The following is a 23,036-nucleotide window of genomic DNA, read 5'->3' as shown; positions in this document are numbered from 1 at the left end:
GAGGGTTAATACACTCAACAAAACTGGTTAATAATACCATGACTAGTACAATCAACATCACTGGGTAATGCCAATATGATGAATACACTCACCATTACTGGGTGATGAAAACACCAAGATTAACTCTTGTGTGGCTCCAGGCTATTTAGCATTTGTCACCCACAGGCGCATACCAAAATAAAAAAAAAAATTATTTTTCTTCCTAACCTGTTAAGTCATGTTCCCTGGCCACGAGAAAAAAAAATTCAATTGAACTTACCGACGATGTAATTGAGCCGACAAGATGAACGATGACATCACACCCTGCAAGATCGCTCATGCACGGTGTGTCCCAGAGGCGTCGCGCGCTCTTCAAGCAGGCAGAGTTGCCACGAATTTATTTTCGCGTCATTATTTACAGTGTCTAGGCCTATTTTATTAGCAATATTAGTCACAAATTGTGTTGCACATAATGTTACATCACAGTCATTGTCAATAAATGTTACATACATCGAGTATACACATGTGCACACAAATGTTTTCCATTATGTCATTATATTATGTATTCACAATGTTCATTATTATATGTACATACAAGCACGCACCATGTACAGGTTTTTGCACTATTATTGCACATTTAGAATTCTTGGAGAGAGTGGTAGTCGTTGAAGCAGTTGACAGAACACAATGGCACTGCACACGCTTCACACCATGTTTGCACCACTTTACGTTTCTGTACTCTCCTTTTTGTTGTTTTATATACTAGGCATTCACGTTGGCCTATTGCACGCTTTCCAGCTGGTGGCAAATGTTTTAGTCTGTGTTGCTGAAAGGCATCCATGTGAGCAAGCCTGGGTGTTGCAGCATGCTGCAACACTGGGTTCATGATTGGTCTTTGCATGCCAGGGACATCTTTACCAAACTTTGCTAATAACTGTGTTGCAAGTGTAAAAGCAAACGCACGGAAACTAGGTTTACGTCCAGTTTTCACCAGATACATATTATAGCAGGTCAACATGCTCATGTCAACATGATGGAAAAACACTTTTTTCGTCCATTTCAATGTTTTCCGCACACACTCGATAGTGCCAACCATCATGTTAGCCTTATCAATCAAACGCATGTTGATATTATAGTCAAGAACACAATCTGGCTTATATACTGGTTCTTTCGTTACATGGTTCACCTTGCCACTGTTCACCATTGTACCCTCATGAATGGTTGTCAGCATGTTCACTTCTCTCTTGTCTTTCCATCGAACCGAGAGTATTTGATCACATTTCCGTAACTGGCACTCACCAACTGCAAGTCTACCATCAAACACTGGCATTTCCCTCCTTCGTGCCTTTACTGTGCCAACCAATCCAGTTTTATTTTCAGCCAAAAACTTTGTTAGCAATGGACTTGTATAGTAATTATCTGTGTATAAGATGTGGCCCTTGTTCATCCATGGTGCCATCAGTGACTTCACCACACTACCCGAGAAACCATGTTCGTCGTTACCGGGAATGTCTACATCGCTAGCTGAATACAGAATCATGTGTAACACGTATCCTGTTTCACAGTCACACAGTACAAAGAATTTCAATCCAAATCTGTTTCGTTTGGAGGGAATATACTGCTTGAATGAAACATATCCATTGAAAAGCACAAAGGATTCGTCAATCACCAGCTTCTGTGCTGGTACGTAAAAATCTCTGAAATTATCAATCACTTCATTCATATAGTGCATCACTCGCCAAAGTCTATCATCCTCTGTCCGGTCCTCATTACTTACAAAATGCAGACACCTGAGGAGTATCTGAAACCTATCTCGGGATATATATTTCCCTAAGAAAGGTGTTGAAATAGTCAGATCTTTGCTCCAGCAATCTGTGATAGCGTGTTTGACACAGTGCTTCATCAACATACATATTGCTAAAAACACATACATTTCACCTACATTGGTGGTTTTCAAATGTTGCAATCGTGAAAATTCTGTTATCTCTCTTCTAATGAGATGAGCCGCATGAAGGTTCGTTTGGTGTACAATATATTCCATGAGCGGCTCATCATAGAATGCTGTAAAATAAAATAGGATATGAGTGTAAAATTCACTCATATCCTCTCCATTATCAGGGAAAAGCTCGGTAATCCCATCTTTATTGTCAAAGGCAGGAATTCGAGGAATAAAACCAGCACCATCACTCCACACTAGTACACCTGGTGTCCTGCAAGACGCAACAGGGGCACAACAACGAGGAAGTGATGTACACAGTGGACCAGGAGCTGAAGCCCGTCTACGCACAGTACGGCCGCTACGTGCACATAAGGTGGAAGCACGTGAACATCACCACACTACACAGTACCCCATAAAAGGTTGATGCATAAGCTGGAGAAACAGGCAGGAGTAACTGGTAGGGCGCTCCAGTGGATAAGGGAGTACCTAAACAATAGGAAGCAGAGAGTTACAGTGAGGGGTGAGACCTCAGACTGGCGTGAAGTCACCAGTGGAGTCCCACAGGGCTCTGTACTTGGACCTATCCTGTTTCTGATATACGTAAATGATCTCCCAGAGGGTAGACTCATTCCTCTCAATGTTTGCTGACGACGCCAAAATTATGAGAAGGATTAAGACAGAGGAGGACAGCTTGAGGCTTCAAGAAGACCTGGACAAGCTGCAGGAATGGTCGAACAAATGGCTGTTAGAGTTTAACCCAACCAAATGTAATGTAATGAAGATAGGGGTAGGAAGCAGGAGACCAGATACAAGGTACCATTTGGGAGATGAAATACTTCAAGAGTCAGAGAGAAAGACCAGGGGTTGATATCACACCAGACCTGTCCCCTGAAGCTCATATCAAGAGGATAACATCAGCAGCATATGCCAAGTTGGCCAACATAAGAACGGCCTTTAGAAACTTGTGTAAGGAATCTTTCAGAACATTATATACCACTTATGTCAGACCAATCCTGGAGTATGCGGCTCCAGCATGGAATCCATATCTAGTCAAGCATAAGACTAAAATGGAAAAGGTTCAAAGGTTTGCCACCAGACTAGTACCCGAGCTGAGAGGTATGAGCTACAAGGAGAGACTACGGGAATTAAACCTCACTTCGTTGGAAGACAGAAGAGTTACGGGGGACATGATCACCACATTCAAGATTGTCAAGGGAATCGACAGGGTTGATAAAGACAGGCTGTTTGACACAAGGGACACACGCACTAGGGGACACAGGTGGACATTGAGTGCCCAAATGAGCCACAGATATATTAGAAAGAACTTTTTTAGTGTCAAAGTGGTTGACAAATGGAATGCATTAGGAAGTGATGTGGTGGAGGCTGACTCCATACACAGTTTCAAGTGTAGATATGATAGAGCCCAATAGGCTCAGGAACCTGTACACCTGTTGATTGACAGTTGAGAGGCGGGACCAAAGAGCCAGAGCTCAACCCCCGCAAGCACAACTAGGTGAGTACAACTAGGTGAGTACACTACCCGAGAACATCACCATCACTACACTACTCTTGGTGTCTTGTGTTGTTCCATGCGGTGGCGCTTGGCTGGGCGAGACGCTGCTGACGCGACAAAATCTCGCCCAGTAACACCACTGGTACTGGCACCAGGCTCGGTAACACTATGTTCTGATTCCACTTCACTAAAACCAGAAAAAGAGTCACCTTCCTCTGACTCGTCACCGAAAATATCCTCAGACTCTAAATAAGCACATGAACTGTGTGGTCGAGGGTGAATTGGGGTCAACACTGGGCGAGGTGGTATGGGTGAGCATAAAGGCCTCGCCATGGGAGGAGGCTGTATCTCATTTTCACTGTCAGTGCTACTATCATCGGTCAATTGTGTGTAGTCTTTATCAATATCAGTTATCAAAATCACTTTCCTCACCATCAGAAAATAATTCACTGGTTATTTGCTCTTGGGCAAGTGATTGCGTGGTGCGCGCCCGGGAAGTGTTCGGCCGTGCGCTCGACATGGTGGCTGCTGGGTAACTGATGCCTCCCACGCGATGGTAGCGTGAGCTGGATTTTTTTTTACAAAATGGCGTCTGTTTACTATAGCCCCTAAGCAGCGTATGGGAGCCCGCTCTACCCCGCGAGGCCTTTTAAATCTTGCGCGGTACTCCAATGCATCATATGATGTGGAGCGCAAGTTACTGCAAGTCACTCAACCCATCATATGATGTGTTGTGCACATAAAGGGTTAATACACTCAGCATCACTAGTTAATGACAACATAATAAATATACTTACCATCACTAGTTAATGACAATATCATGATACACACACACACACACTGGTAGTACAGTAAGAATAAAATTGTCCTTACCATCATTAATAGGCAGAAGTTGGGTTTGCTATCGTCCTTGGTAGCCGAGCAGAGATGGAAGCAGTATTACCTATTAGGCAAAATAAAACAAATTTAAGGTTCCTATGACTAAATTTTTCCCACCAATACATAGTAAATTTTTAGACAAATTTAATAATTTTTTTTAGGTATTGTGCTTTGAACAAAAGTAAGGAGGGTAGGCCGGAGAAAGGAGGGTGGGCAGGAGTAAGGAGGGTGGGCAGGAGTAAGGAGGGTGGGCAGGAGTAAGGAGGGGTGGGCAGGACTAAAGAAGGTGGGCAGGAGTAAGGAGGGTGGGGCAGGAGTAAGAAAGGTGGGCAGGAATAAGGAGGGTGGGCAGGAGTAAGGAGGGTGGGCAGGAGTAAGGAGGGTGGGCAGGAGTAAGGAGGGTAGGCAGGAGTAAGGAGGGTGGGCATGAGTAAGGAGGGTGAGCAGGAGTAAGGAGGGTGGGCATGAGTAAGGAGGGTGAGCAGGAGTAAGGATGGTCAGGAGTATGGAGGGTGGGCAGGAGTAAGGAGGGTGGGCAGAAGTAAGGAGGGTATGCAGGAGTAAGGAGGGTGGGCAGGAGTAAGGAGGGTAGGCAGGAGTAAGGAGGGTGGGCATGAGTAAGGAGGGTGAGCAGGAGTAAGGAGGGTGGGCATGAGTAAGGAGGGTGAGCAGGAGTAAGGATGGTCAGGAGTATGGAAGGTGGGCAGGAGTAAGGAGGGTGGGCAGAAGTAAGGAGGGTATGCAGGAGTAAGGAGGGTGGGTAGGAGTAAGGAGGGTGGGCAGGAGTAAGGAGGGTGGGCAGGAGTAAGGAGGGTGGGGCAGGAATGGGGAAGGGGGTATGGGAGGGTTCTCGGTTGCCTCCCCTCTCTCTCTGACAGCCTAGGTAATACAAACCACGTGCATTAACCATTAAGCTGCTACAGCCTGGGATGTAAAAGCTGGGGCTGGGCAATGAAATATTTGAATTAAGTAAAAATTAATATTAAATGTTAAACAAATCTCCAACTTATTGGCATAAGCATCATGCAAGTTTCATCCCAATATTTTCAAAAATGTATTTTAGACAATTTTTTTAAAAAAGTAGTACATTTTGTTGATAAGAACAGCTCCTATTAACTGGAACTGAGGGAAAATGCAGTAATAAAGAGATCCAAGCACCTGTCCAATGTACAATGAAGAAGAATAGTAGCAAGAAGTATCCACAAAGTGGATATGCAGCTGGTGCCTGTATAGCATTGCTGAGTAATAGATAATAATACCAATAATAATGAGTATGTTATCATGCTCTATTTTGTTATATATCATAAAAATGTATTGCCTAATGTTAATATCTGTTACTGTCACCAATATCCAAAAAATATATATATTTTTTTTTGTCTCCTTTGTTTATTATCTCATTTTGTTGTAACCTCTACATCCTGGAGAGTGCATACCCATCCCCTAACTATGTCAAGATAGAATGAAATTGGTCACCCAATAAATCAGTCACAACTGGCAGAACTTGGGACTTTGAATTTTTTTTGACTGAGTTTTTCACAGATTTCAAATTCTATTTTCTTTGTCTCTTTGGGCGGTTTTGATGATCAGGGCTTTATCACTTTTATAAAGTACAGTAGCACCTCGATTAACGAGCGGCTGTATCTAAGATCATTTCGAGTAATGAGTGAGCCACTCACAGCAAATTTGTCTCTATTGACGAGCTTCACCTCTATTAACGAGCAAAACCACATGGTGCTTCCTAGCGTCTCGCGGGTTCTTGCAAATTCTCGGACGCCTCCGACACCAGTGTTGTTGTTGTATCGTGCACGACAAGCATCCCTCTGCATATATTTGCGCTTTTCTTTCGGTATTTTGTGGTTTTGTGACTACAATTTGTAACGCAAGATGTCGCCAAAGAAGCTGCTTGCTAAAGATTGTGTTGTCAAGAGGAAGAAAGACACAATTACTGTGGATTTGAAGAAGAAAATAATAGCAAAGCATGAGTGTGGTGTCTGTATGACTGATCTCACAAGGAAGTATGGCAGGTCCTCATCAACAATTTGCACCATTAGTAAGGAGATGAGGAGGTAAGGGAGGATGCTGCCTCTTCCAGTTAGATCAGGGAAGTGTTGGGAATGTTTGAAAAGGTGACTGCATTCTTGGAAAAGCTGCCCTGATAAAGCAGTGACATAAATTCAGTTTCTGACCGATTCTCACCATTTTTACAAATAATGTGCACAGTTGTCTCTTCTACAATCCTATTAGAATGGATTTTTCACAAACCCTGAACATTTGTAGTTATCAATTTTTTTTCTAAATTTGGCACATAATTCAAATGCCACATTGATGATATTTTTTACAGTAAACTAAACTGAAAACATATATTCTAAATCAATGAAAATGAAGATCATATACTATTCTGAGAGCATAATAACACCAAATGAACAATTGGTGATAGTAAATATTTTTGCAGCTGATCTCAATATCTGAAGTTTTCAATATTCAATTTTATAATTATTTTTTTTTTTCTTACTTTACAAGTTACGTTTGTGATCATTTAGACAAAGTTGCAGGATTTGCTAGTATGCACAAAAAACTGGAAAGCATTAGAGCAAATTTGAGAAATTGAACTTTGCCATCAGGTCCTGTCGTATATGTATGCCATGCACAGCTTAAGGGTTAATACAGAACTGTACTGTATAAAATGCATAAAACTTCACACTAACAATATTTCTCTAATTATAACAATAATAATATTTTAAATAAAACAATTTGTAACAGTCAATATGTACATTAAATTTTGAGTATGCCTATAAAATAAGCACAGGTCATGTCAACGCGTTGGGCCTGGATGAGATGGCTGGCACCATGTGCTTCTCCTCTTCCTGGGGTAAAAACATCGGGTTCACGTGCGAAGGATTTTTGTGATAAATTTTAACAATTTTACTGTTTGAACTCATTTAATCTGTCAAGATGTCTCAGAGCAGCATTCATGGTATTGAAGGTATAAAACAAAAGAGAAAACATTTGTCAATTGATCAGACAGTTGACTTCAGAGAGAAAGTAGAGCGTGGATATTCTGTCACTCGACTCACCCAAGAATTCAACATCGGTAAAACTACAATTTGTGATATAAAAAAGCAGAGGATAATATTAAGAAATTCTTTGCTCAAACTCATGCAATAGGCAACAGGAAAACATTGAAGCCTGTTGAGTATACGGATTTGGACTCGTATGTACTGTATTTAAATGATTTACACATCATCGTGCGAAATGAATTGCTGTTTCAGTTGATTCTATTAGAAATGCAGCTGAAAGACTTACTGTAAAGTTAAACATGGACAATTTCAAGGCTAGCATTGAATGGGTATGTCGATTTAAAAAGAGGTATGGCATCATTAACAAGAAAATTTGTGGTGAGGCATTAAGTGCAGGTGTTGGAAGTGCTAATGCATATAAGCATAAACTTTCTCAGCACATTATATCTAATAATCTAAGCTGGTTTTAAGTGTACAATGCAGATATAACAGGCTTTAACTGGAAATGCCTTCAAAGAAACACTTTGGCCTTCAGGCTTGAGAAGGGTATTCCTGCTTGCAAGGTAAAGAAGGAAAGATTTTCAGCATTATTGTGCTCTAACGCAGATGGCAGTCACCGAACAACGTATGCAATTGTTGGGAAATCTGCCAACCCCAGAGCATTGAAAAACTGCATGATCATACTACCTGTAATCTACAACAACACAAAAAATGCCTGGTTCACACAGATTATTTTTGAGGATTGGTTCCAATATCACTTTTGTATAGAAGTAAAAAACCAGCATTGAATGTAATGACATGCTATTTTCTGGGTGAGACCCAGAGGCTCCCTGGAGCTTACTAGGCTGATATGCTAATGTCAGATTTTGGCATCAGTCATGTGTGTAGAGTTCTGTGGGCCTACCGGGGACCACGAGCCAGAACCTGGCCATAGGGACCATAACAGGGAAAACACAAGGGGCGCAGAAGGAACAAAACCGAAGCATCCCACACCCCCAAGTCCCATTACACCAACCAAAACGGGGCAGCCCCAGGGCTCCCAGGGACGTAGTGCGTTGCATCACCAAAATTTGCAACGCCAGTGCTGCCTGCACCCACATAGTTAGCATAAGACTGGGTAATCAAGCGAAAAACAAGCAACAAAACTCACAGGGCTCCGGGCCGAAGGTGCCACCACAGGCAGCAGACAGAGGCAAAACAGTGAGAGTCACCCTGAGACAAGGGGACAGAGCAACCCTCAAGCGAGGGGGGATTCGGCTCACATCCACTGAACTGTCGCGCCCCCATGGGGATTCCCAGGGTCCTGAGCATTTACCAACAGGGACTCAAACCCAGGTAATACCAGGCAGGGTACTGCTAACCGGCACCAACAAATACCAAACAACCTTCTAAGAACTGAACCCCCGGGACGTGTACACTCACAGGGACCTAGCAGGGGAAACCACCGGAAGAAGGAAGTACACAGGGGGCCAGAACCAAGGCAGATCCCCGCACCAGGCAGACAAACAAAAAGAAAAAGAAAACCCCGCACGAGGACAACGTACCCAGGCAGAACAGATCCGGCCGCTATGATTGGTGAAAATAAGCTGCACAGCACCCTGCGCCCCTACCAGTGCAAACTGCCCCCTACCCTAAGGCGAACAAGGGAGACAGAACACCCTAGCACACAAAGGGTGGCCGAAAACCAAGTAGTAAACGGCCAAGCAGGGGCAGAAACCCAAGGAATTTGTGGAAGGTGGCCCTAAGCCCCAAGGGCAGTACTTACAGGGCACCTAGGGAAGGAAACCCTAGGCACATGCAGCCCGAGTACTGGAGAATCACTCCCGGCTCACGCACCACCCAGAAGACAGTCACCACACACTAGGTACAGTGCTGAAACAACCATCAGAACCAGAGCACACGACCTCAGCCTCTAGCATCAGCCTTAGAATTGACGGGTGGAAAGCCGGCGAGAGGGGTCTGGGGCTTCCCCTTCCCCCTCCCGGGGAGGGGGGAGCTGCGCAGACAGCGGCGCGGTGATGTGTGACATCATGATCGTTTGCTTGTTTGTTTTCGGGGAGTTCTATCCACTCGTCTGGCATCTTTAGACGCCTAAAATGGCGTCTAAACAGACACCATTTAAAAAAAAAAATCATGGGCAACATTCTCGGGTGTGAGAGCCTCAGTACTGAGTGAGCAACCAAGGCTGGCGCACGCAGCAAGAGCTCACAGCACTGCTGTTCAGCTTGTGACCACAGCATCCCCGAATAATGTCAAAATATATATGTAACTGGTATTATTTAGCCATAATAGTATTACAGAAGAGCCTGAGTGTGATAATGACTGTGGACAATGTTCAAATGTCAGTGAATCAATGCTGTTAACCCCTGCACTGCTCACCCATTTTCGGCAAAAATGTCTTGGTGCAATTCTCAAGGATATATTTTTGTTATTTTTATAATTGTTCAGGTAAAGTTAATGTCAAAATGTTTCCAAAGTCAACTATTTCCATTTCAAAACACAAAGAGTAATGAAAACATTTAAAAGTATTAAAATATAGCCTAATTAAAAAACAAAAAGCACAAATCTCAGAGCACCTAAAGGCGCTTTGCGCAGTGCAGTGGTTAAAGATGTTCACAGCACTAGCCACAGCACCACAGCATTATTTCGTCCATCTATGAATCTTCAAACGACTTCTTATGTTCCTTTACAAAATAAAATTGCAGTCGATTATTCATTTACAGGATTTAGTGACCAGGATTATGATAATAGCAGGAGTGTGGTGATATTAGTGCTGTGAGTTGTATTGTGGGAGGAGGAATTTTGGTGAGCGAGGGAGGGAATCGAGGTAGCGTCACTGTGTGTGTGTGGCAGCCACTCCTGTTTTGCTCACCATACTAGCTTAGTTGTTCACTATGGTGAACATAAATGTAGATAATTATATATAACATATGTATATAGTGTAATAACAGCAACAGCAGTATGTTGGGAGGAGCCATTTTGGTGAGGGAGGTGGCGTCGTACTCGTAGCGTCGTCGTATGCTGTGTGACTTGTCATGCAGTATTTGGTGGCCACTGTGCTGTTTGGATATAATACCAGCTTACAGTATCCACTGGATTTAACGGACTATATGGGGCTGTACCCTGGTCGTTATTTCTGGAGCTCCGGTATTTCCGAAGTTAAGTGTTGTTGTTTTTTTCAAGTAACATTCAGATAAGATATATTTTGTACAGACTGCCACTTGGTCCACCATTCTAGTATCTTCTACCCTATGATGTCACAAATTCACGGCACATTGTTTTGATTTGTCAAGAGGCTGCAGTGTTCATTCCGTGACTTTGTTGGACATATCTGCACAATCAAGAAACATCCGTGCACCATGTTGGCTCCAAATGCACTCATTGTGTCAGTGATGGCTGACTGGTGGGTGGATGGGCAGGTAGGCAGGGATGGAGAGGCTGAAATGTAGGCAGGCAGGAAGAGGGTGGGAGGTATGCAGGGAGGGAGAGGCAGGCAGGCAGAGCTTGGGAGGGAAACAGGGAGGGAGGCAGGCAGGCAGAGGCAGGGAGGGAGAGAATGGAGATAGATGGAGGGATGGATGGATAGATTGATGGAGGGATGAAGGGAGGGAGGGATATAAGGAGGGAGGGAGGGAGGGAGGGAGGGAGGGATGGAAGGAGGTAGGGAGGAATGGAAGGAGGGAGGCAGAGATGGAGGGAGGAAGAGATAGAGGGATGGAAGGAGGTAGGGAGGAATGGAAGGAGGGAGGAAGAGATAGAGGGATGGAAGGGGGGAGGGAGGGAGAGATGGTGGGAGGGAGGGATGGAAGGAGGGAGGGAGGGAGGGATGAAAGGAGGGAGGGATGAAAGGAGGGAGGGAGGGAGGGAGGGATGGAGGGAGGGAGGGATGAAGGGAGGGAGGGATGAAGGGAGGGAGGGATGAAGGGAGGGAGGGATGGAAGGAGGGAGGGAGGGAGAGGGGAGGGATGGAAGGATGGAGGGAGGGAGGGATGGAAGGAGGGAGGGAGGGATGGAAGGATGATGGGAGAGATGGAAGGAGGGAGGGAGGGAGGGAGGGAGGGATGGAGGGAGGGAGGGATGGAGGGAGGGATGGAGGGAGGGAGGGATGGAGGGAGGGAGGGATGGAGAGAGGGAGGGATGGAGAGAGGGAGGGAGGGATGGAAGGAGGGAGAGAGGGAGAGATAAAGGGAGGGATGGAAGGGGGAGGGAGGGAGAGATGGTGGGAGGGAGGGAGAGATGGAAGGAGGGAAAGAGAGATGGAAGGAGGGAGAGAGAGATGGAGGGAGGGAGGGAGAGATGGAAGGAGGGAGAGAGAGATGGAGGGAGGGAGGGAGAGATGGGTGTTGAGTTGAGCAGAGAGAGAGAGAGAGTGAGTGTATGGGTGTAGGGGGGGGGGCAGGTGGGGGAGGTGTGTCGGTGGTGGGGAAGAGACCGGCTCACTGCTAAGCCAAATACTTGACCCAGTTAACCAGATGTTTCTTAAATAAATTCAGGATATACATCATCATTTATATTTTGGGTTGCAGATTTTGTTTAGTAATATTATTAGGATAATTAAAAGTTATATAATACTTGTTTCATGAATGCTTTATTGTATTAGATGGAGATTCTCCAGGCTGTTTGTGGCTGGCTGGCAGTCTACTGAGCCAATTCCCAGAACGGTCTTGGGGGGGAGGGGGGTGAGGCAGGAAGTGAGGCTGTGGGGGAGAGCAGGAGTGAGGGAGTGGGGGAGAGGTTCAGTGAGGGTGAGGGAGGGGATGATAGAAGAAGGCAGCCTGCTTGCCATGTGAAGACCCCCTGATGCCAAAACAAACCCAATACCGACCTTCGGTAATATCGACCGCCAGACCTTTATATGAGGCTCTAAATCTATATGAGGCTCCCAAACCGGTTGTTATTACCAGCAGATCGGTATAAAAGAGGCTGTTAAATTGAGTGGATACTGTAGTTGTATAGTTATGGTGAATAAAACATGTAGATATTTATACATAACGTGTGTAAATAGTGTAATAAAAACAATAACAGTATGGGTGGAAGGAGGAATGTTGCCAAGTAAGGTGTTGGAGGAGTGAGGGAGGGCTGGCTGGCTGGGTGTGGCAGCTCAATCTTGTTTTTGGGCTCACCATACCAATTTAGTGGTTCGTTATGGTGAACACATATATAGATGGGTACATACAATGTGTGTATATAGTGTAATAACAGCAAAAACACTGTTTGACTGATCGTAGAATATAATATATATGTCACATACAGGGGTACCTCAGTGTAAGAGTTTAATCCATTCCTGGAGATGGCTCATAACCCGAAAACTCGTAAACCGAACCTAATTTCCCCATAATAAATAATGGGAAATGAATCAATCCGTTCCTGACTACCAAAAAACCTCACTTCAAACTAAATTTTATACCTAATTTATCAAAATCTACACTACAAATGTATGTTCAAGTTATTACTTACCCTTGCTGATGACTGCTGTTGGCGTATGTAAGATGGTGAGGAGGGGGAAGGAGGAGAGGTGTTACTGTTTGGAAAGGGAGTTCCCTTCCATTATAACATCAGGCTGTGAGGACATCTCTGGAGTGCATTCTCTGGCATGTTTTCCCTGCATACCACTAGGTCCTGGTAGTGACTCACTGCTCGATTTTCTCACAACAAAGTGGTCCATTGATGACTGCTTTTCCCTTCTTCGCAAGATGTGTCTGTAGTGAGGCATCACATTGTCATTGAAAAGATTAATGCAACGGCCTACTATAGCTTTCTCTGGGTGAGTTGTTTCAATAAAAGTTTGCATTTCTTCCCACATCTGACACCACTTCTTAATGGTTGCGGAAAGGACATTCGCTGCTGCCTCATCCTCCTCCACTGGAGAAACATCCTCAGCTGTGTCTTCTTGCTGTTCCTTTTCAAGGGCTTGGAGTTCTTCAGTGGTCAGTTCTTTGTTGTGTTCTTCCACCAACTCCTCCACATCAGCACCATCCAATTCCAAGTCCATTTGCCGGCCCAGAGTAACAATTTCCTCAACAATAGGCACATCATATACAGGCTCAAACTCCTCAAAGTCTAGTTCTGTCACACATTCAGGCCACAATTTTCTCCAGCCAGAAATCAGGGCTCTCTGAGTCACTTCTTGCCAGGCTTTGTCAACAAGTTTTAAAGCACTACAATTTTTTTTTTTTTTTTTAGGTTTTAGGTTTTTAAGTTTTTTCCTCCTTTGTTTTATGTTCAAATTTGTTGTAACCTTTACATCCTGGATAATGCATACCCTGTCCCTAACTATGTGAAGACTGAAATAAACTGATAAATAAATCAGTCACAACTCTCACAACTTGGGACTTTTAATTTTTTGGGGCTGATTTTTTAACAGATTTCAAACTCTATTTCCCTTGTTTCTTTAAGTTGTTTTGATGATTAGAGACCAGATTACTTTGACTCACTACAGTCATTACAGTTACAGTTACAGTCTGTAATGACAGTCATTACAGACCAGACTCACTTTGTTTTCTTAGGTTCATACTAATTATAGGATTTAACTAACCATTACTAAGCTAATTATCTTTAAGATCATTTTACTTTATGATTATTATTTTTTATTTTACATTTATATTGCCAGTCTTCACGGATTTTTTGTTTTTCTTCTTTTATCTAACTTCTGTGTCCTTCCTGGCTATCTATTGGATCTTTATTTTACTTCTAATTTGTTACTATTTTATGTGTATTTGCTAATATTCTTGTGTTTTTCTATAATTACTTTGTTTTTACAGCAGATTTAGTATTTATCTGTTTCTGTAATTGCTTGTCTTATTGTTTCGTGATCCCTCTGCATTTCCATGCACACTGATATTGATCCTGATCTAAATCTTGTCTCATATCTACACCAACCAGCACATTGATCATCATTATTGCAAGTATTACACAGCACACCAGGCAAAAAACAAACTCCAAAATAGCACCTGTTTATCAGTTTACAACCAAAATGTTAGATCACTTGGTAAACATTTTGACCATATAAATGCATTACTCACAGCACAAGGTACTAACTTATTGTTCATTATTTTAACAGAAACTTGGCTAAATAAAGACTAGACCCAACTCTCAACTTAGCTGGTTATAAAGCCATTAACAACTGTAGGCCTAATAAAAAAAGGTGGCGGCACAGCTATACATTACCGAGATACATTTATCTGTAACAGTGTCAATAGTAATAGATATGACTACTGTGAATATACTTTTGCTCAGTTTACAATTAAATCCCTTAAATCCTCCTTGACTATTGGAGCCATCTATAGATTTCCCAATACTAACATAGCTTCATTCTCAGATAACCTAAGGAATCTCATTATAAACAACAATCTCAAAAAAAAAAAAACATCATTCTGGGAGGAGACTTCAATATTGACCTGGGTCAACAAAATTGCTTTCAAGTTGACTATTTCCTTAACAGCATGAACTCCTGTATGCTAATCCCCACAATCACCAAAAATACCCGAATCACTCAAACATCAGCCACTACCTTGGATCACATATGGACAAACATAACAGCTCCCCTTGTATCTGGTATAATCTACGACAGAACAACTGACCTACTTTTCTCATAGCGAACATGGACATAACACCACCAAAAAGCAAGAAACTTACATTCAGGTTACACAGTGAATCAGCTTTAGGCAATCTCTCTAATGCACTTCACAATATTAACTGGGATTCTGAATTCAATAATTCTCAGGATATAAATTCATTAGCTAACCTCTTCCTCTCCACATCTCTAAGCCTCTACAACCTTCATTGCGCCCTTCTTACCAAGCAAGTAACTGACAAAAGATTAAACAATCCATGGCTCACAAGTGGCATTCTCAACTCAATCAACAAGAAACATGAATATGAAAAGAAACTCAGGATTGGCCTAGTTACAAAGGAAGTAGTTAAAAGGTACTCATCAATGCTTACCAGTATCATAAGAAAGGCAAAACTTTCTTATTATGTGAATAGATTCAATGACGCAAAAGGCAACATGAAAAGCACATGGAAAACCATTTCTAGTATCCTAGGAACTAAACAGCACTCACATAACCAAATAAAACTCTATAAGGATGGGTATACACCGTCAACTGATTTAGAAATGGCAAATGAATTTAATAGCTTCTTTTCATCGCTTGGTGCTAATCTTGCCAGAAAAATCCCACAGACTCGGACACATATTAACACATATCTGTCAGGCAGCTATCCAAACTATCTTCTCCTTTCATCAGTCAGCCCGGCAGATGTTGTGTCCATCATACACTCTCTAAAAACCAAGCCAGGGAACACCAGTGAAATTCCGTCCATTGTATACAAGAGCACCTCCCATGCCCTTGTGCCACCCATAGATCTACTGTTCAACAAATCTAAAGAGTGTCACACCTTCCCTGATATGGTGCAAGCTTGCTATATGTCCACAGGTATTATACCTGTATTAATCTAGTCAGTTTGGACCAAATAATTGTACATATACATTTGTAGCAGTTACTAGATGTCGCAATTTAACCCTCAAACCGCGCATATCATATATAAATGATATCAGTGACAAAACCAAAACCTCGCACATCATTTATATATGATTTCGTGTCTAGCGCTATAATTTAAACGCCCCGCCTGGGATAGGGGCAGCTATAGTACAGCCACGACCGATAGTTGCCAGATGCCACCTAGAAAAAAAATCCAAGCCAACATTCTTGGGTGTTACAGCGTCAGTATTGAGCAAGCCACCAAGGCTGGCGCACGCAGCACGAGCTCACAGCACCGCTGTTCAGCTTGTGACCACAGCATCGCCTACAAATACCATAATATAAATGATACTGCTATTATTTAGCAGTGATTGCCCCCTGAAGCCCCCTGACTGTGATAAAACTGACCAGGATTCTGATAATAGCAGGATTGTGGTGATATTTAGCGCTGTGCTCCATGGAGGGAGGAGTAAGGCTGTGGGAGGGAGGGTTGTGGCGTCGTTTTCTGACTGTGTGTGGCCACCATTTATTGACTGCACTCACCATACCAGCTTAGTGGTTCGATATGGTGAACACAAATGTAGATACTTATATATAACGTGTGTATAGTGTGAGATAACAGCGAGAGGAGTAGGTTGGGAGCCGCCATTTTGGTGAGGGAGGAGCGTCGTCTGCACGACTTGGCATGTTGTTTACTGATGGCCACTATGGTCTTTGGGCACCATACCAGCTTATTTGTTCAGGTATGGTGAATAAAACAGGTAGATACTTATATATAATGTGTGTATATAGCGTAATAACACCACAAACAATATTGTTGAAGGACAAATATTAGTGTGTCTGGCCTTGAGGGCGGCCGCCGATCAGCTGACTGTGTGAGTAGCTACGTCTTATGGCCTTTACTCACCATACAAGCTTAGATGTACAGTTATGGTGAACAAAACATGTAAATACGTATATATAACGTCTGTGTATAGTGAATAAATACAGAAAGAGTATTGTGGGAGGTGAATGAGGGTGAGTGAGGTGGTGTTGAGGGAGGGAGTGGCAGTGAGTGGCTGGCTGGTGTTTGGCGGTCACTCCTCGTTGCTTTTTGACTCACAAGACCAACTTAGTAGTTCGTTATGGTGTACAAAACATGCAAATACTTATATATAACCTGTGTATATAGTGTAACAACAGCAAAACTATTTGTTTATTGTTTTATGAACATAATAATTGAATCACTAATATGAACACCATAATTTTGAGTACAGCAATGATTCACACATTTTATAATATAAATATACAGAGCACCACTTGGTTTCCGAACTTTAGTTATCCGAAACTTCCAGTTTCCCGATTGGGGTTGGGAAGTCATGCTACCCGAACAAAGTTCGGGTAGGAAGGGGTCCGCCAAGCGTCACGCCGGCTTGTGGTGGTGGGTGGGAGATGGTCCAGGGTGCCCACTGTGACTTCACAGATTCACGGCCTATTATTCCTATTACAGTATTTTGAATTGCCTTAAGGCTGGAATGTTCATTCTGTGCTTTTGTTTTACATATCTGCACAATCAAGAAACATCTGTGCACCATGTTGGCTCCAAATAGACGCATTGCGTCATTGATGGCTGACTGGTGGGTGGATGGACGATGGAGCTTAGGTGGGAGGCAGTATGAGAGGGGGAGGGAGAATCAGTGAGAGAGGGGGATAATTAGTCAGAAAGGGAGGGAGAGAGAGATGCTAGGAGGGAGGGGGAGGTAGGGAGAGATGTTAGGAGGTAGGGAGAGATGCTAAGAGGGAGGGGGAGGTAGGGAGAGATGTTAGGAGGTAGGGAGAGATGCTAAGAGGGAGGGGGAGGTAGGGAGAGATGCTAAGAGGGAGGGGGAGGTAGGGAGAGATGTTAGGAGGTAGGGAGAGATGCTAAGAGGGAGGGGGAGGTAGGGAGAGATGCTAGGAGGTAGGCAGGAAGGGACGGAAGTAGTGAGAATTAGGGAGGGAAAGGCAAGCTGGCAGGCACAGGCAGATAGGCACAGGCAGACAGGCAGGCTCGGGTAAGGAAGCGGTCAGCCAAGCGTCGTGCCGGCCCATGGTGGTGGGTGGGTGGGTGGGTGATGGTTTAGTTTGCTCACTGACCGTGTCGGGCACCGCCGGCTACCCTGTGACGTCACAGACTCACGGCCTATTGTTCCCATTGTTTGAATTTGTCACGAGACTGGAGTGTTCATTCCATGACTTTGTTTTACATATCAGCACAATCAAAGAACATCCGTGCACCATGTCGGCTCCAAATGCACGCATTGTGTCAGTGAAAGCATCTACAAGCGGGTTACGTAAAAGAAAGAGGTCAGCGATGACATTTGAAAAGAAAGTTGAAATAATTAAGAAGGTGGAAAGCGGTGTCCCGAGAAGTGTCGTGTGCGCTGAGTATGGCATTAGTAAAAGTACTGTTTTTGATCTTAAGGCTAAACCTATCATTTTTTACTATTTCTCTAGAAGTGAAAGTGATAAAGCAATACGTAATAGAAAGGCAGTAAGTAAAGCAAAAGTGGAGTGTTGATAACGCAGTGTGGGAGTGGTACAAACAGAGACGTGAAGTGACGAAGAAGCCAGTGGCAGGCTGGCTCCTCGTGGAAAAGGCGCGTGAATTTCACCAAGCAATGAAAATTACTCAAAAGTGTGTATACAGTGATGGTTGGCTCAGAAGTTTTAAAACCTGTCATGGCATTAGGTTTATTAAAGTGCATGGTGAAAGACAATCTGCTGATATTGTTGGTGCTGATGAGTATGTGAGTAAAATTTGCGGAGATGGTGCAGGAACAAAATTTATCTCCAGAGCAAATTTATAATGCTGATGAGACAGGTTTGTACTGGCGTATGCTTCCCACAGAAACGATGGCTCATAGTGGTAAGGACGATCCTTCAGGTGGTTATAAACAGAACAAACAGAGAATTTCTTTGTTGTGCTGTGCAAATGCAGCTGGCACGCACAAATTAAAGTTACTTGTGATTGGAATTAGTAAAAACCCCAGGGCTTTAAAGTCAGCCAGGTGCCTCCCTGTGATTTATAAGGACCAGCCAAGTGTGTGGATGTCTCGAGTAATATTTGTCGAGTGGTTTAATAAGAACTTTGTACCCGAGGTGAAGGAGCACCTGAAAAGTGTTGGTCTCCCCGCAAAACAGCAAAGTTGTGCTGCTGCTAGATAACAGTTCAACGCATCCACGAGGTGATGAGCTTATAAATGGCAATATTATTGGAACGTTCTTGCCACCCAATACAACCTCAGTGATCCAACCCATGGATCAAGGAATAATTAAGAACCTTAAACACCACTACAAGAGGATGTTTGCCAGACGTCTTAACAATCAGCTTGGAACACTTAAGGACTTTTATAAAGTCTTCACAATAAAGTCAGCTATCTGGACTATTGCTAGTGCGTGGGATGAGGTAAAGCAGACAACACTAAGAAATGGTTGGAAAAAACTTTGGCCCGCGTCAAGTCTGTTTCCTGAGGAAGATGACGAGGCAGATTTTGAAGGATTTGCAGTGAAGAAAGTTAGCGAGAAGAAAAAATTAAGAGAGGAACTCCTAGCCTATGTCAAGGGGATTAAGTCCCCTGAGATTAGAGCAGAACTGGTAACTGAAACAATCGAAAATGACATAGATAGATTTTGATGAAGAAGCCCCAAACAATCGAAACATGACTAATGATGAAATTATAGAATTAGTATGTACAGCAAAAAAGCCAGACGAGTGCAATGAAGAAGATGGAGAGGAAGAGGAAGAGGATGAAGAAACGTTAAAGGAAAAATATGATATGGAAAAAGTTCAGCAAAATTTTGAATACATTCTGGCATTTATGGACACGAGTTACAGCGAGTTTGAAACTAAGGACATGATGAGTCTGTACAATATGTATATGAAGTTTTTAAAAACAAGAGCCAGGGGAATGAAACAAATGTCAATTACAGAGTCTTTTGCAATGGCTTCCAAGAAAGCTCGCATTGCATCACCTGCACCTGACTCATCGCATGTTGACCCAGTCAACCCAACAACTTCAGTCAATCCAACACCATCAACATCCACCACCACCTCTTCCATGTAAATAACTATGCTTCATCAACATCGATCATCAACATAAGCGGATCAGGACTTCAATTATTGGTGAGTACAAACAAAATACAGTCACGCATTTACGCTATGAACCTGTCGATTTTTTCCCCTAGATTTTGTTCACATTATTTTATTATTTTTTCCTCCATTTCTCGTATACGAACTTACATGTTAACCGACGGGTCTCGTCCCCAAGGGGTTCGGAAACCAAGTGGTGCTCTGTACCACAATTCACTGTATGGAATAATATTACTGCAAAAAAACTAAGAAAAAATCAATCAGAGACATTGAAATAATTAGGTAATAATATATTTGTGGCAACTGCCGTCTGACAGCTCGGGCGGAGTAGACCTCGTCTGGTAAAGGCTCTGCTAATGCCCCTTTTTTGCCACACTTCCCTACCCTATTGCGGCTAAAATATGCCACCTACGATTTTTGTGTTATTTTTTCCGTGATCAGGGAACAAAAATGAACACTTCTATAAGACAAAAGAATTTTTTTTTTTTTTTTTTTTTTTTTTGCGCCTGTGGGTGTGAATTCCATTTGGGCCCCTAGCGGTTTGAGGGTTAATATTCATATTATTATTATTTTCCTTTTATTACGCATGTGACATTGTAACTTATATTATTTACATATTGCAGTTACATTTTAGTTTGTATTCATATCCAGGTGAGAACGATTGCTTTTTCATTTGATTTAAAGTAAAATTACTTGTTTATCATCCCTTATCCTGGATGGAGGCAGAAGCAGGGAATTGTGGGTAGAGAGTCGGGGAAGACCTCAGTTTGCTGGAGTTACTCAGTCGGGGAACATCATGTCTGATAAGTCTGTTAACACTTAACCCTTAAACTGCGCAACGTGCCTGCAGGCTCACGTCTGGTTTGCGCAACGCGCCTCCGGGTATTTGTATTTTTCACTTTCCATTCAAAACTCCCGCGGCTACATGGGGTTCACATCAGCTTCCTCAGGGCTCTTGTAAACAGACGCCATCTTTAAAAAAAATTGTGGTCCACATTCCCGGGTGTGGGGGCCTCAAGCAACCAAGGCTGGCGCTCGCAGCATGAGCGCACAGCACTGCTGTTCAGCGTGTGACCACAGCATCACCTAATAATGTCATAATATATATATAACTTATATTATTTAGCCATGATAGTGTTATAGAAGAGCCTGAGTGTGATAATGACTGGGGTACAATGTTCAAATATCAGTGAATCAATGCTGTTCACGATGTTCACAGGGGTAGCCACAGCACCACAGCATTATTTCGTCCATCTAGGAATCTTCAAATGATTTCTTAGGTTCCTTTTCAAAATAAACATGTGGTCTATTATTCATTTACAGGAATTAGTGACCAGGATTGTGGTTATAATTAGCATTGTGCATAGTATTGTGGAAGGAGGAATTTTGGTGAGGGAGGGAGGGAGAGAATTGAGGTAGCCTCTGTGTGTGTGTGTGGCAGCCACTCTTGTTTTGCTCACCATACTAGCTTAGTGGTTCGCTATGGGCAAACACATATGTACATGTGTATATATACAGTGTGTATATAGTGTAATAACAGCAACAGGAGAATGTTGAGAGGAGCTATTTTGGTGAGGGAGGTTAAGTAGTAATCGTAGCGCTGTCTGCTGTGTGATTTTTCATGCAGTGTATGGTGGCAACTATACTGTTTGGACACAATACCGGCTTACTTGCATAGTTCTGGTAAATAAAACATGTAGATAGGTATATATAACATGTGTTATCTTGAGATGATTTCGGGACTTTTTAGTGTCCCCGCGGCCCGGTCCTTGACCACGCCTCCACCCCCAGGAAGCAGCCTGTGACAGCTGGCTAACACCCAGGTACCTATTTTACTGCTAGGTAACAGGGGCATAGGGTGAAAGAAACTCTGCCCATTGTTTCTCGCCGGCGCCCGGGATCGAACCTGGGACCACAGGATCACAAGTCCAGTGTGCTGTCCGCTCGGCCGACCGGCTCCCTAACCGACTGGCGGTGTAATAAGAACAATAACAGAATGGTGGGAAGAGCAATGTTGGCGAGTAAGATGTTGGAGTGAGGGAGACTGGCTGGGTATGGCTGCTCTCACTCGAAGTGTTCTGAGTGTGTTGATGGTGAATGTATATAGTGTGTGACAGTGTATAGTGTGTAAATAGATTGTATATATACATAAATTAGCATGATACTGTACATAGTAAATATGTGCAGCATATGTGTACACAAGTGTCATGCACGTAACACAGTGTCTTCGGACAGTACGGATGTTTTACTGCCATAATATAGTGTACGTGTTCATTATACATAGGATTAGCATGTAAAAACAAATAAAATGTATTTGGAACTGTGCGCAAAAAATTAACAAAAATATATTTGTGGCAACTCGCACACCCCACCCCAGGCACTTTACTGGCCCCGGGAGTGTACGTCACAGGCGAATGGGGAATGATGACGTCACACGCCAACTTATAGACCCCATAGCAGCCAAAGTAAGTACAATTTCAATTTTTTTTTTACATACCCATACTGAGGGAAGGGTTTTTGACATTTTAACCCTTAAATGGTGCATGGCTATATACCATTTGACACCCACAAGCGCATACAAAAAAAAAAAATATATATTTTTTCTTCCTAACCTGTTAATTTGTGCTCACTGATCATGGGAAAAATAATAAAAAAATCGTAAGTGGCATATATTGCCCGCTATAGGGCGGGGAAGTCTGGCAAAAAACAGGCGATGACTCAGCGTGCGTCCCAGGCGGTCTGTTGCTTGCCAGCTGTCAGGCCGGAGTTGCCACAAAGAGATAATTACTTAATTATTTAAATGTCTCTGATTTCTTTTTCGTAGTTTTTGTTTGCTGTAATATTATTCTATAGTGTGTAGTGTGATATATTTATATAATAAAATGACTGAATCATCGGTGTACTCAAAAATATGGTGTGCATATTGTTGATTCAATTATGTTCATCAAACAGTGAACGAATACTTTGTCGGTTATTACACTATATACACAGGTTATATATAAGTATCTGCATGTTTTGTTCACCATAACGAACCACTAAGTTGCTACTATGAGTCAAAAAGTAACGAGGAGTGACCGCCACACACTCCCTCCTTCAACACCTCACTCGCCCAAATTCT

General features: G+C 43.0%; 1 protein-coding gene across 1 annotated transcript in view; it reads right to left on the bottom strand.

Annotated features, from left to right (window-relative positions):
• Positions 1–23,036, bottom strand: part of LOC138365154 (uncharacterized) — a 60,637-nt gene that overhangs the window by 17,706 nt on the left and 19,895 nt on the right. Inside the window, exon 2 of the mRNA XM_069325231.1 lies at positions 4,305–4,374. Within this exon, the coding sequence (XP_069181332.1) occupies positions 4,305–4,310 (6 nt within the window). The 5' untranslated portion in view covers positions 4,311–4,374. The remainder of the gene's footprint in view (positions 1–4,304; positions 4,375–23,036) is intronic.

The sequence above is a fragment of the Procambarus clarkii genome, chromosome 15 (assembly GCF_040958095.1).
Source record: "Procambarus clarkii isolate CNS0578487 chromosome 15, FALCON_Pclarkii_2.0, whole genome shotgun sequence".
Classification (NCBI taxonomy): Eukaryota; Metazoa; Arthropoda; class Malacostraca; order Decapoda; family Cambaridae; genus Procambarus; species Procambarus clarkii.
The sequence above is the reverse complement of the archived record's forward strand: the minus strand, read 5'-3'. Positions and strand labels throughout refer to the sequence as shown.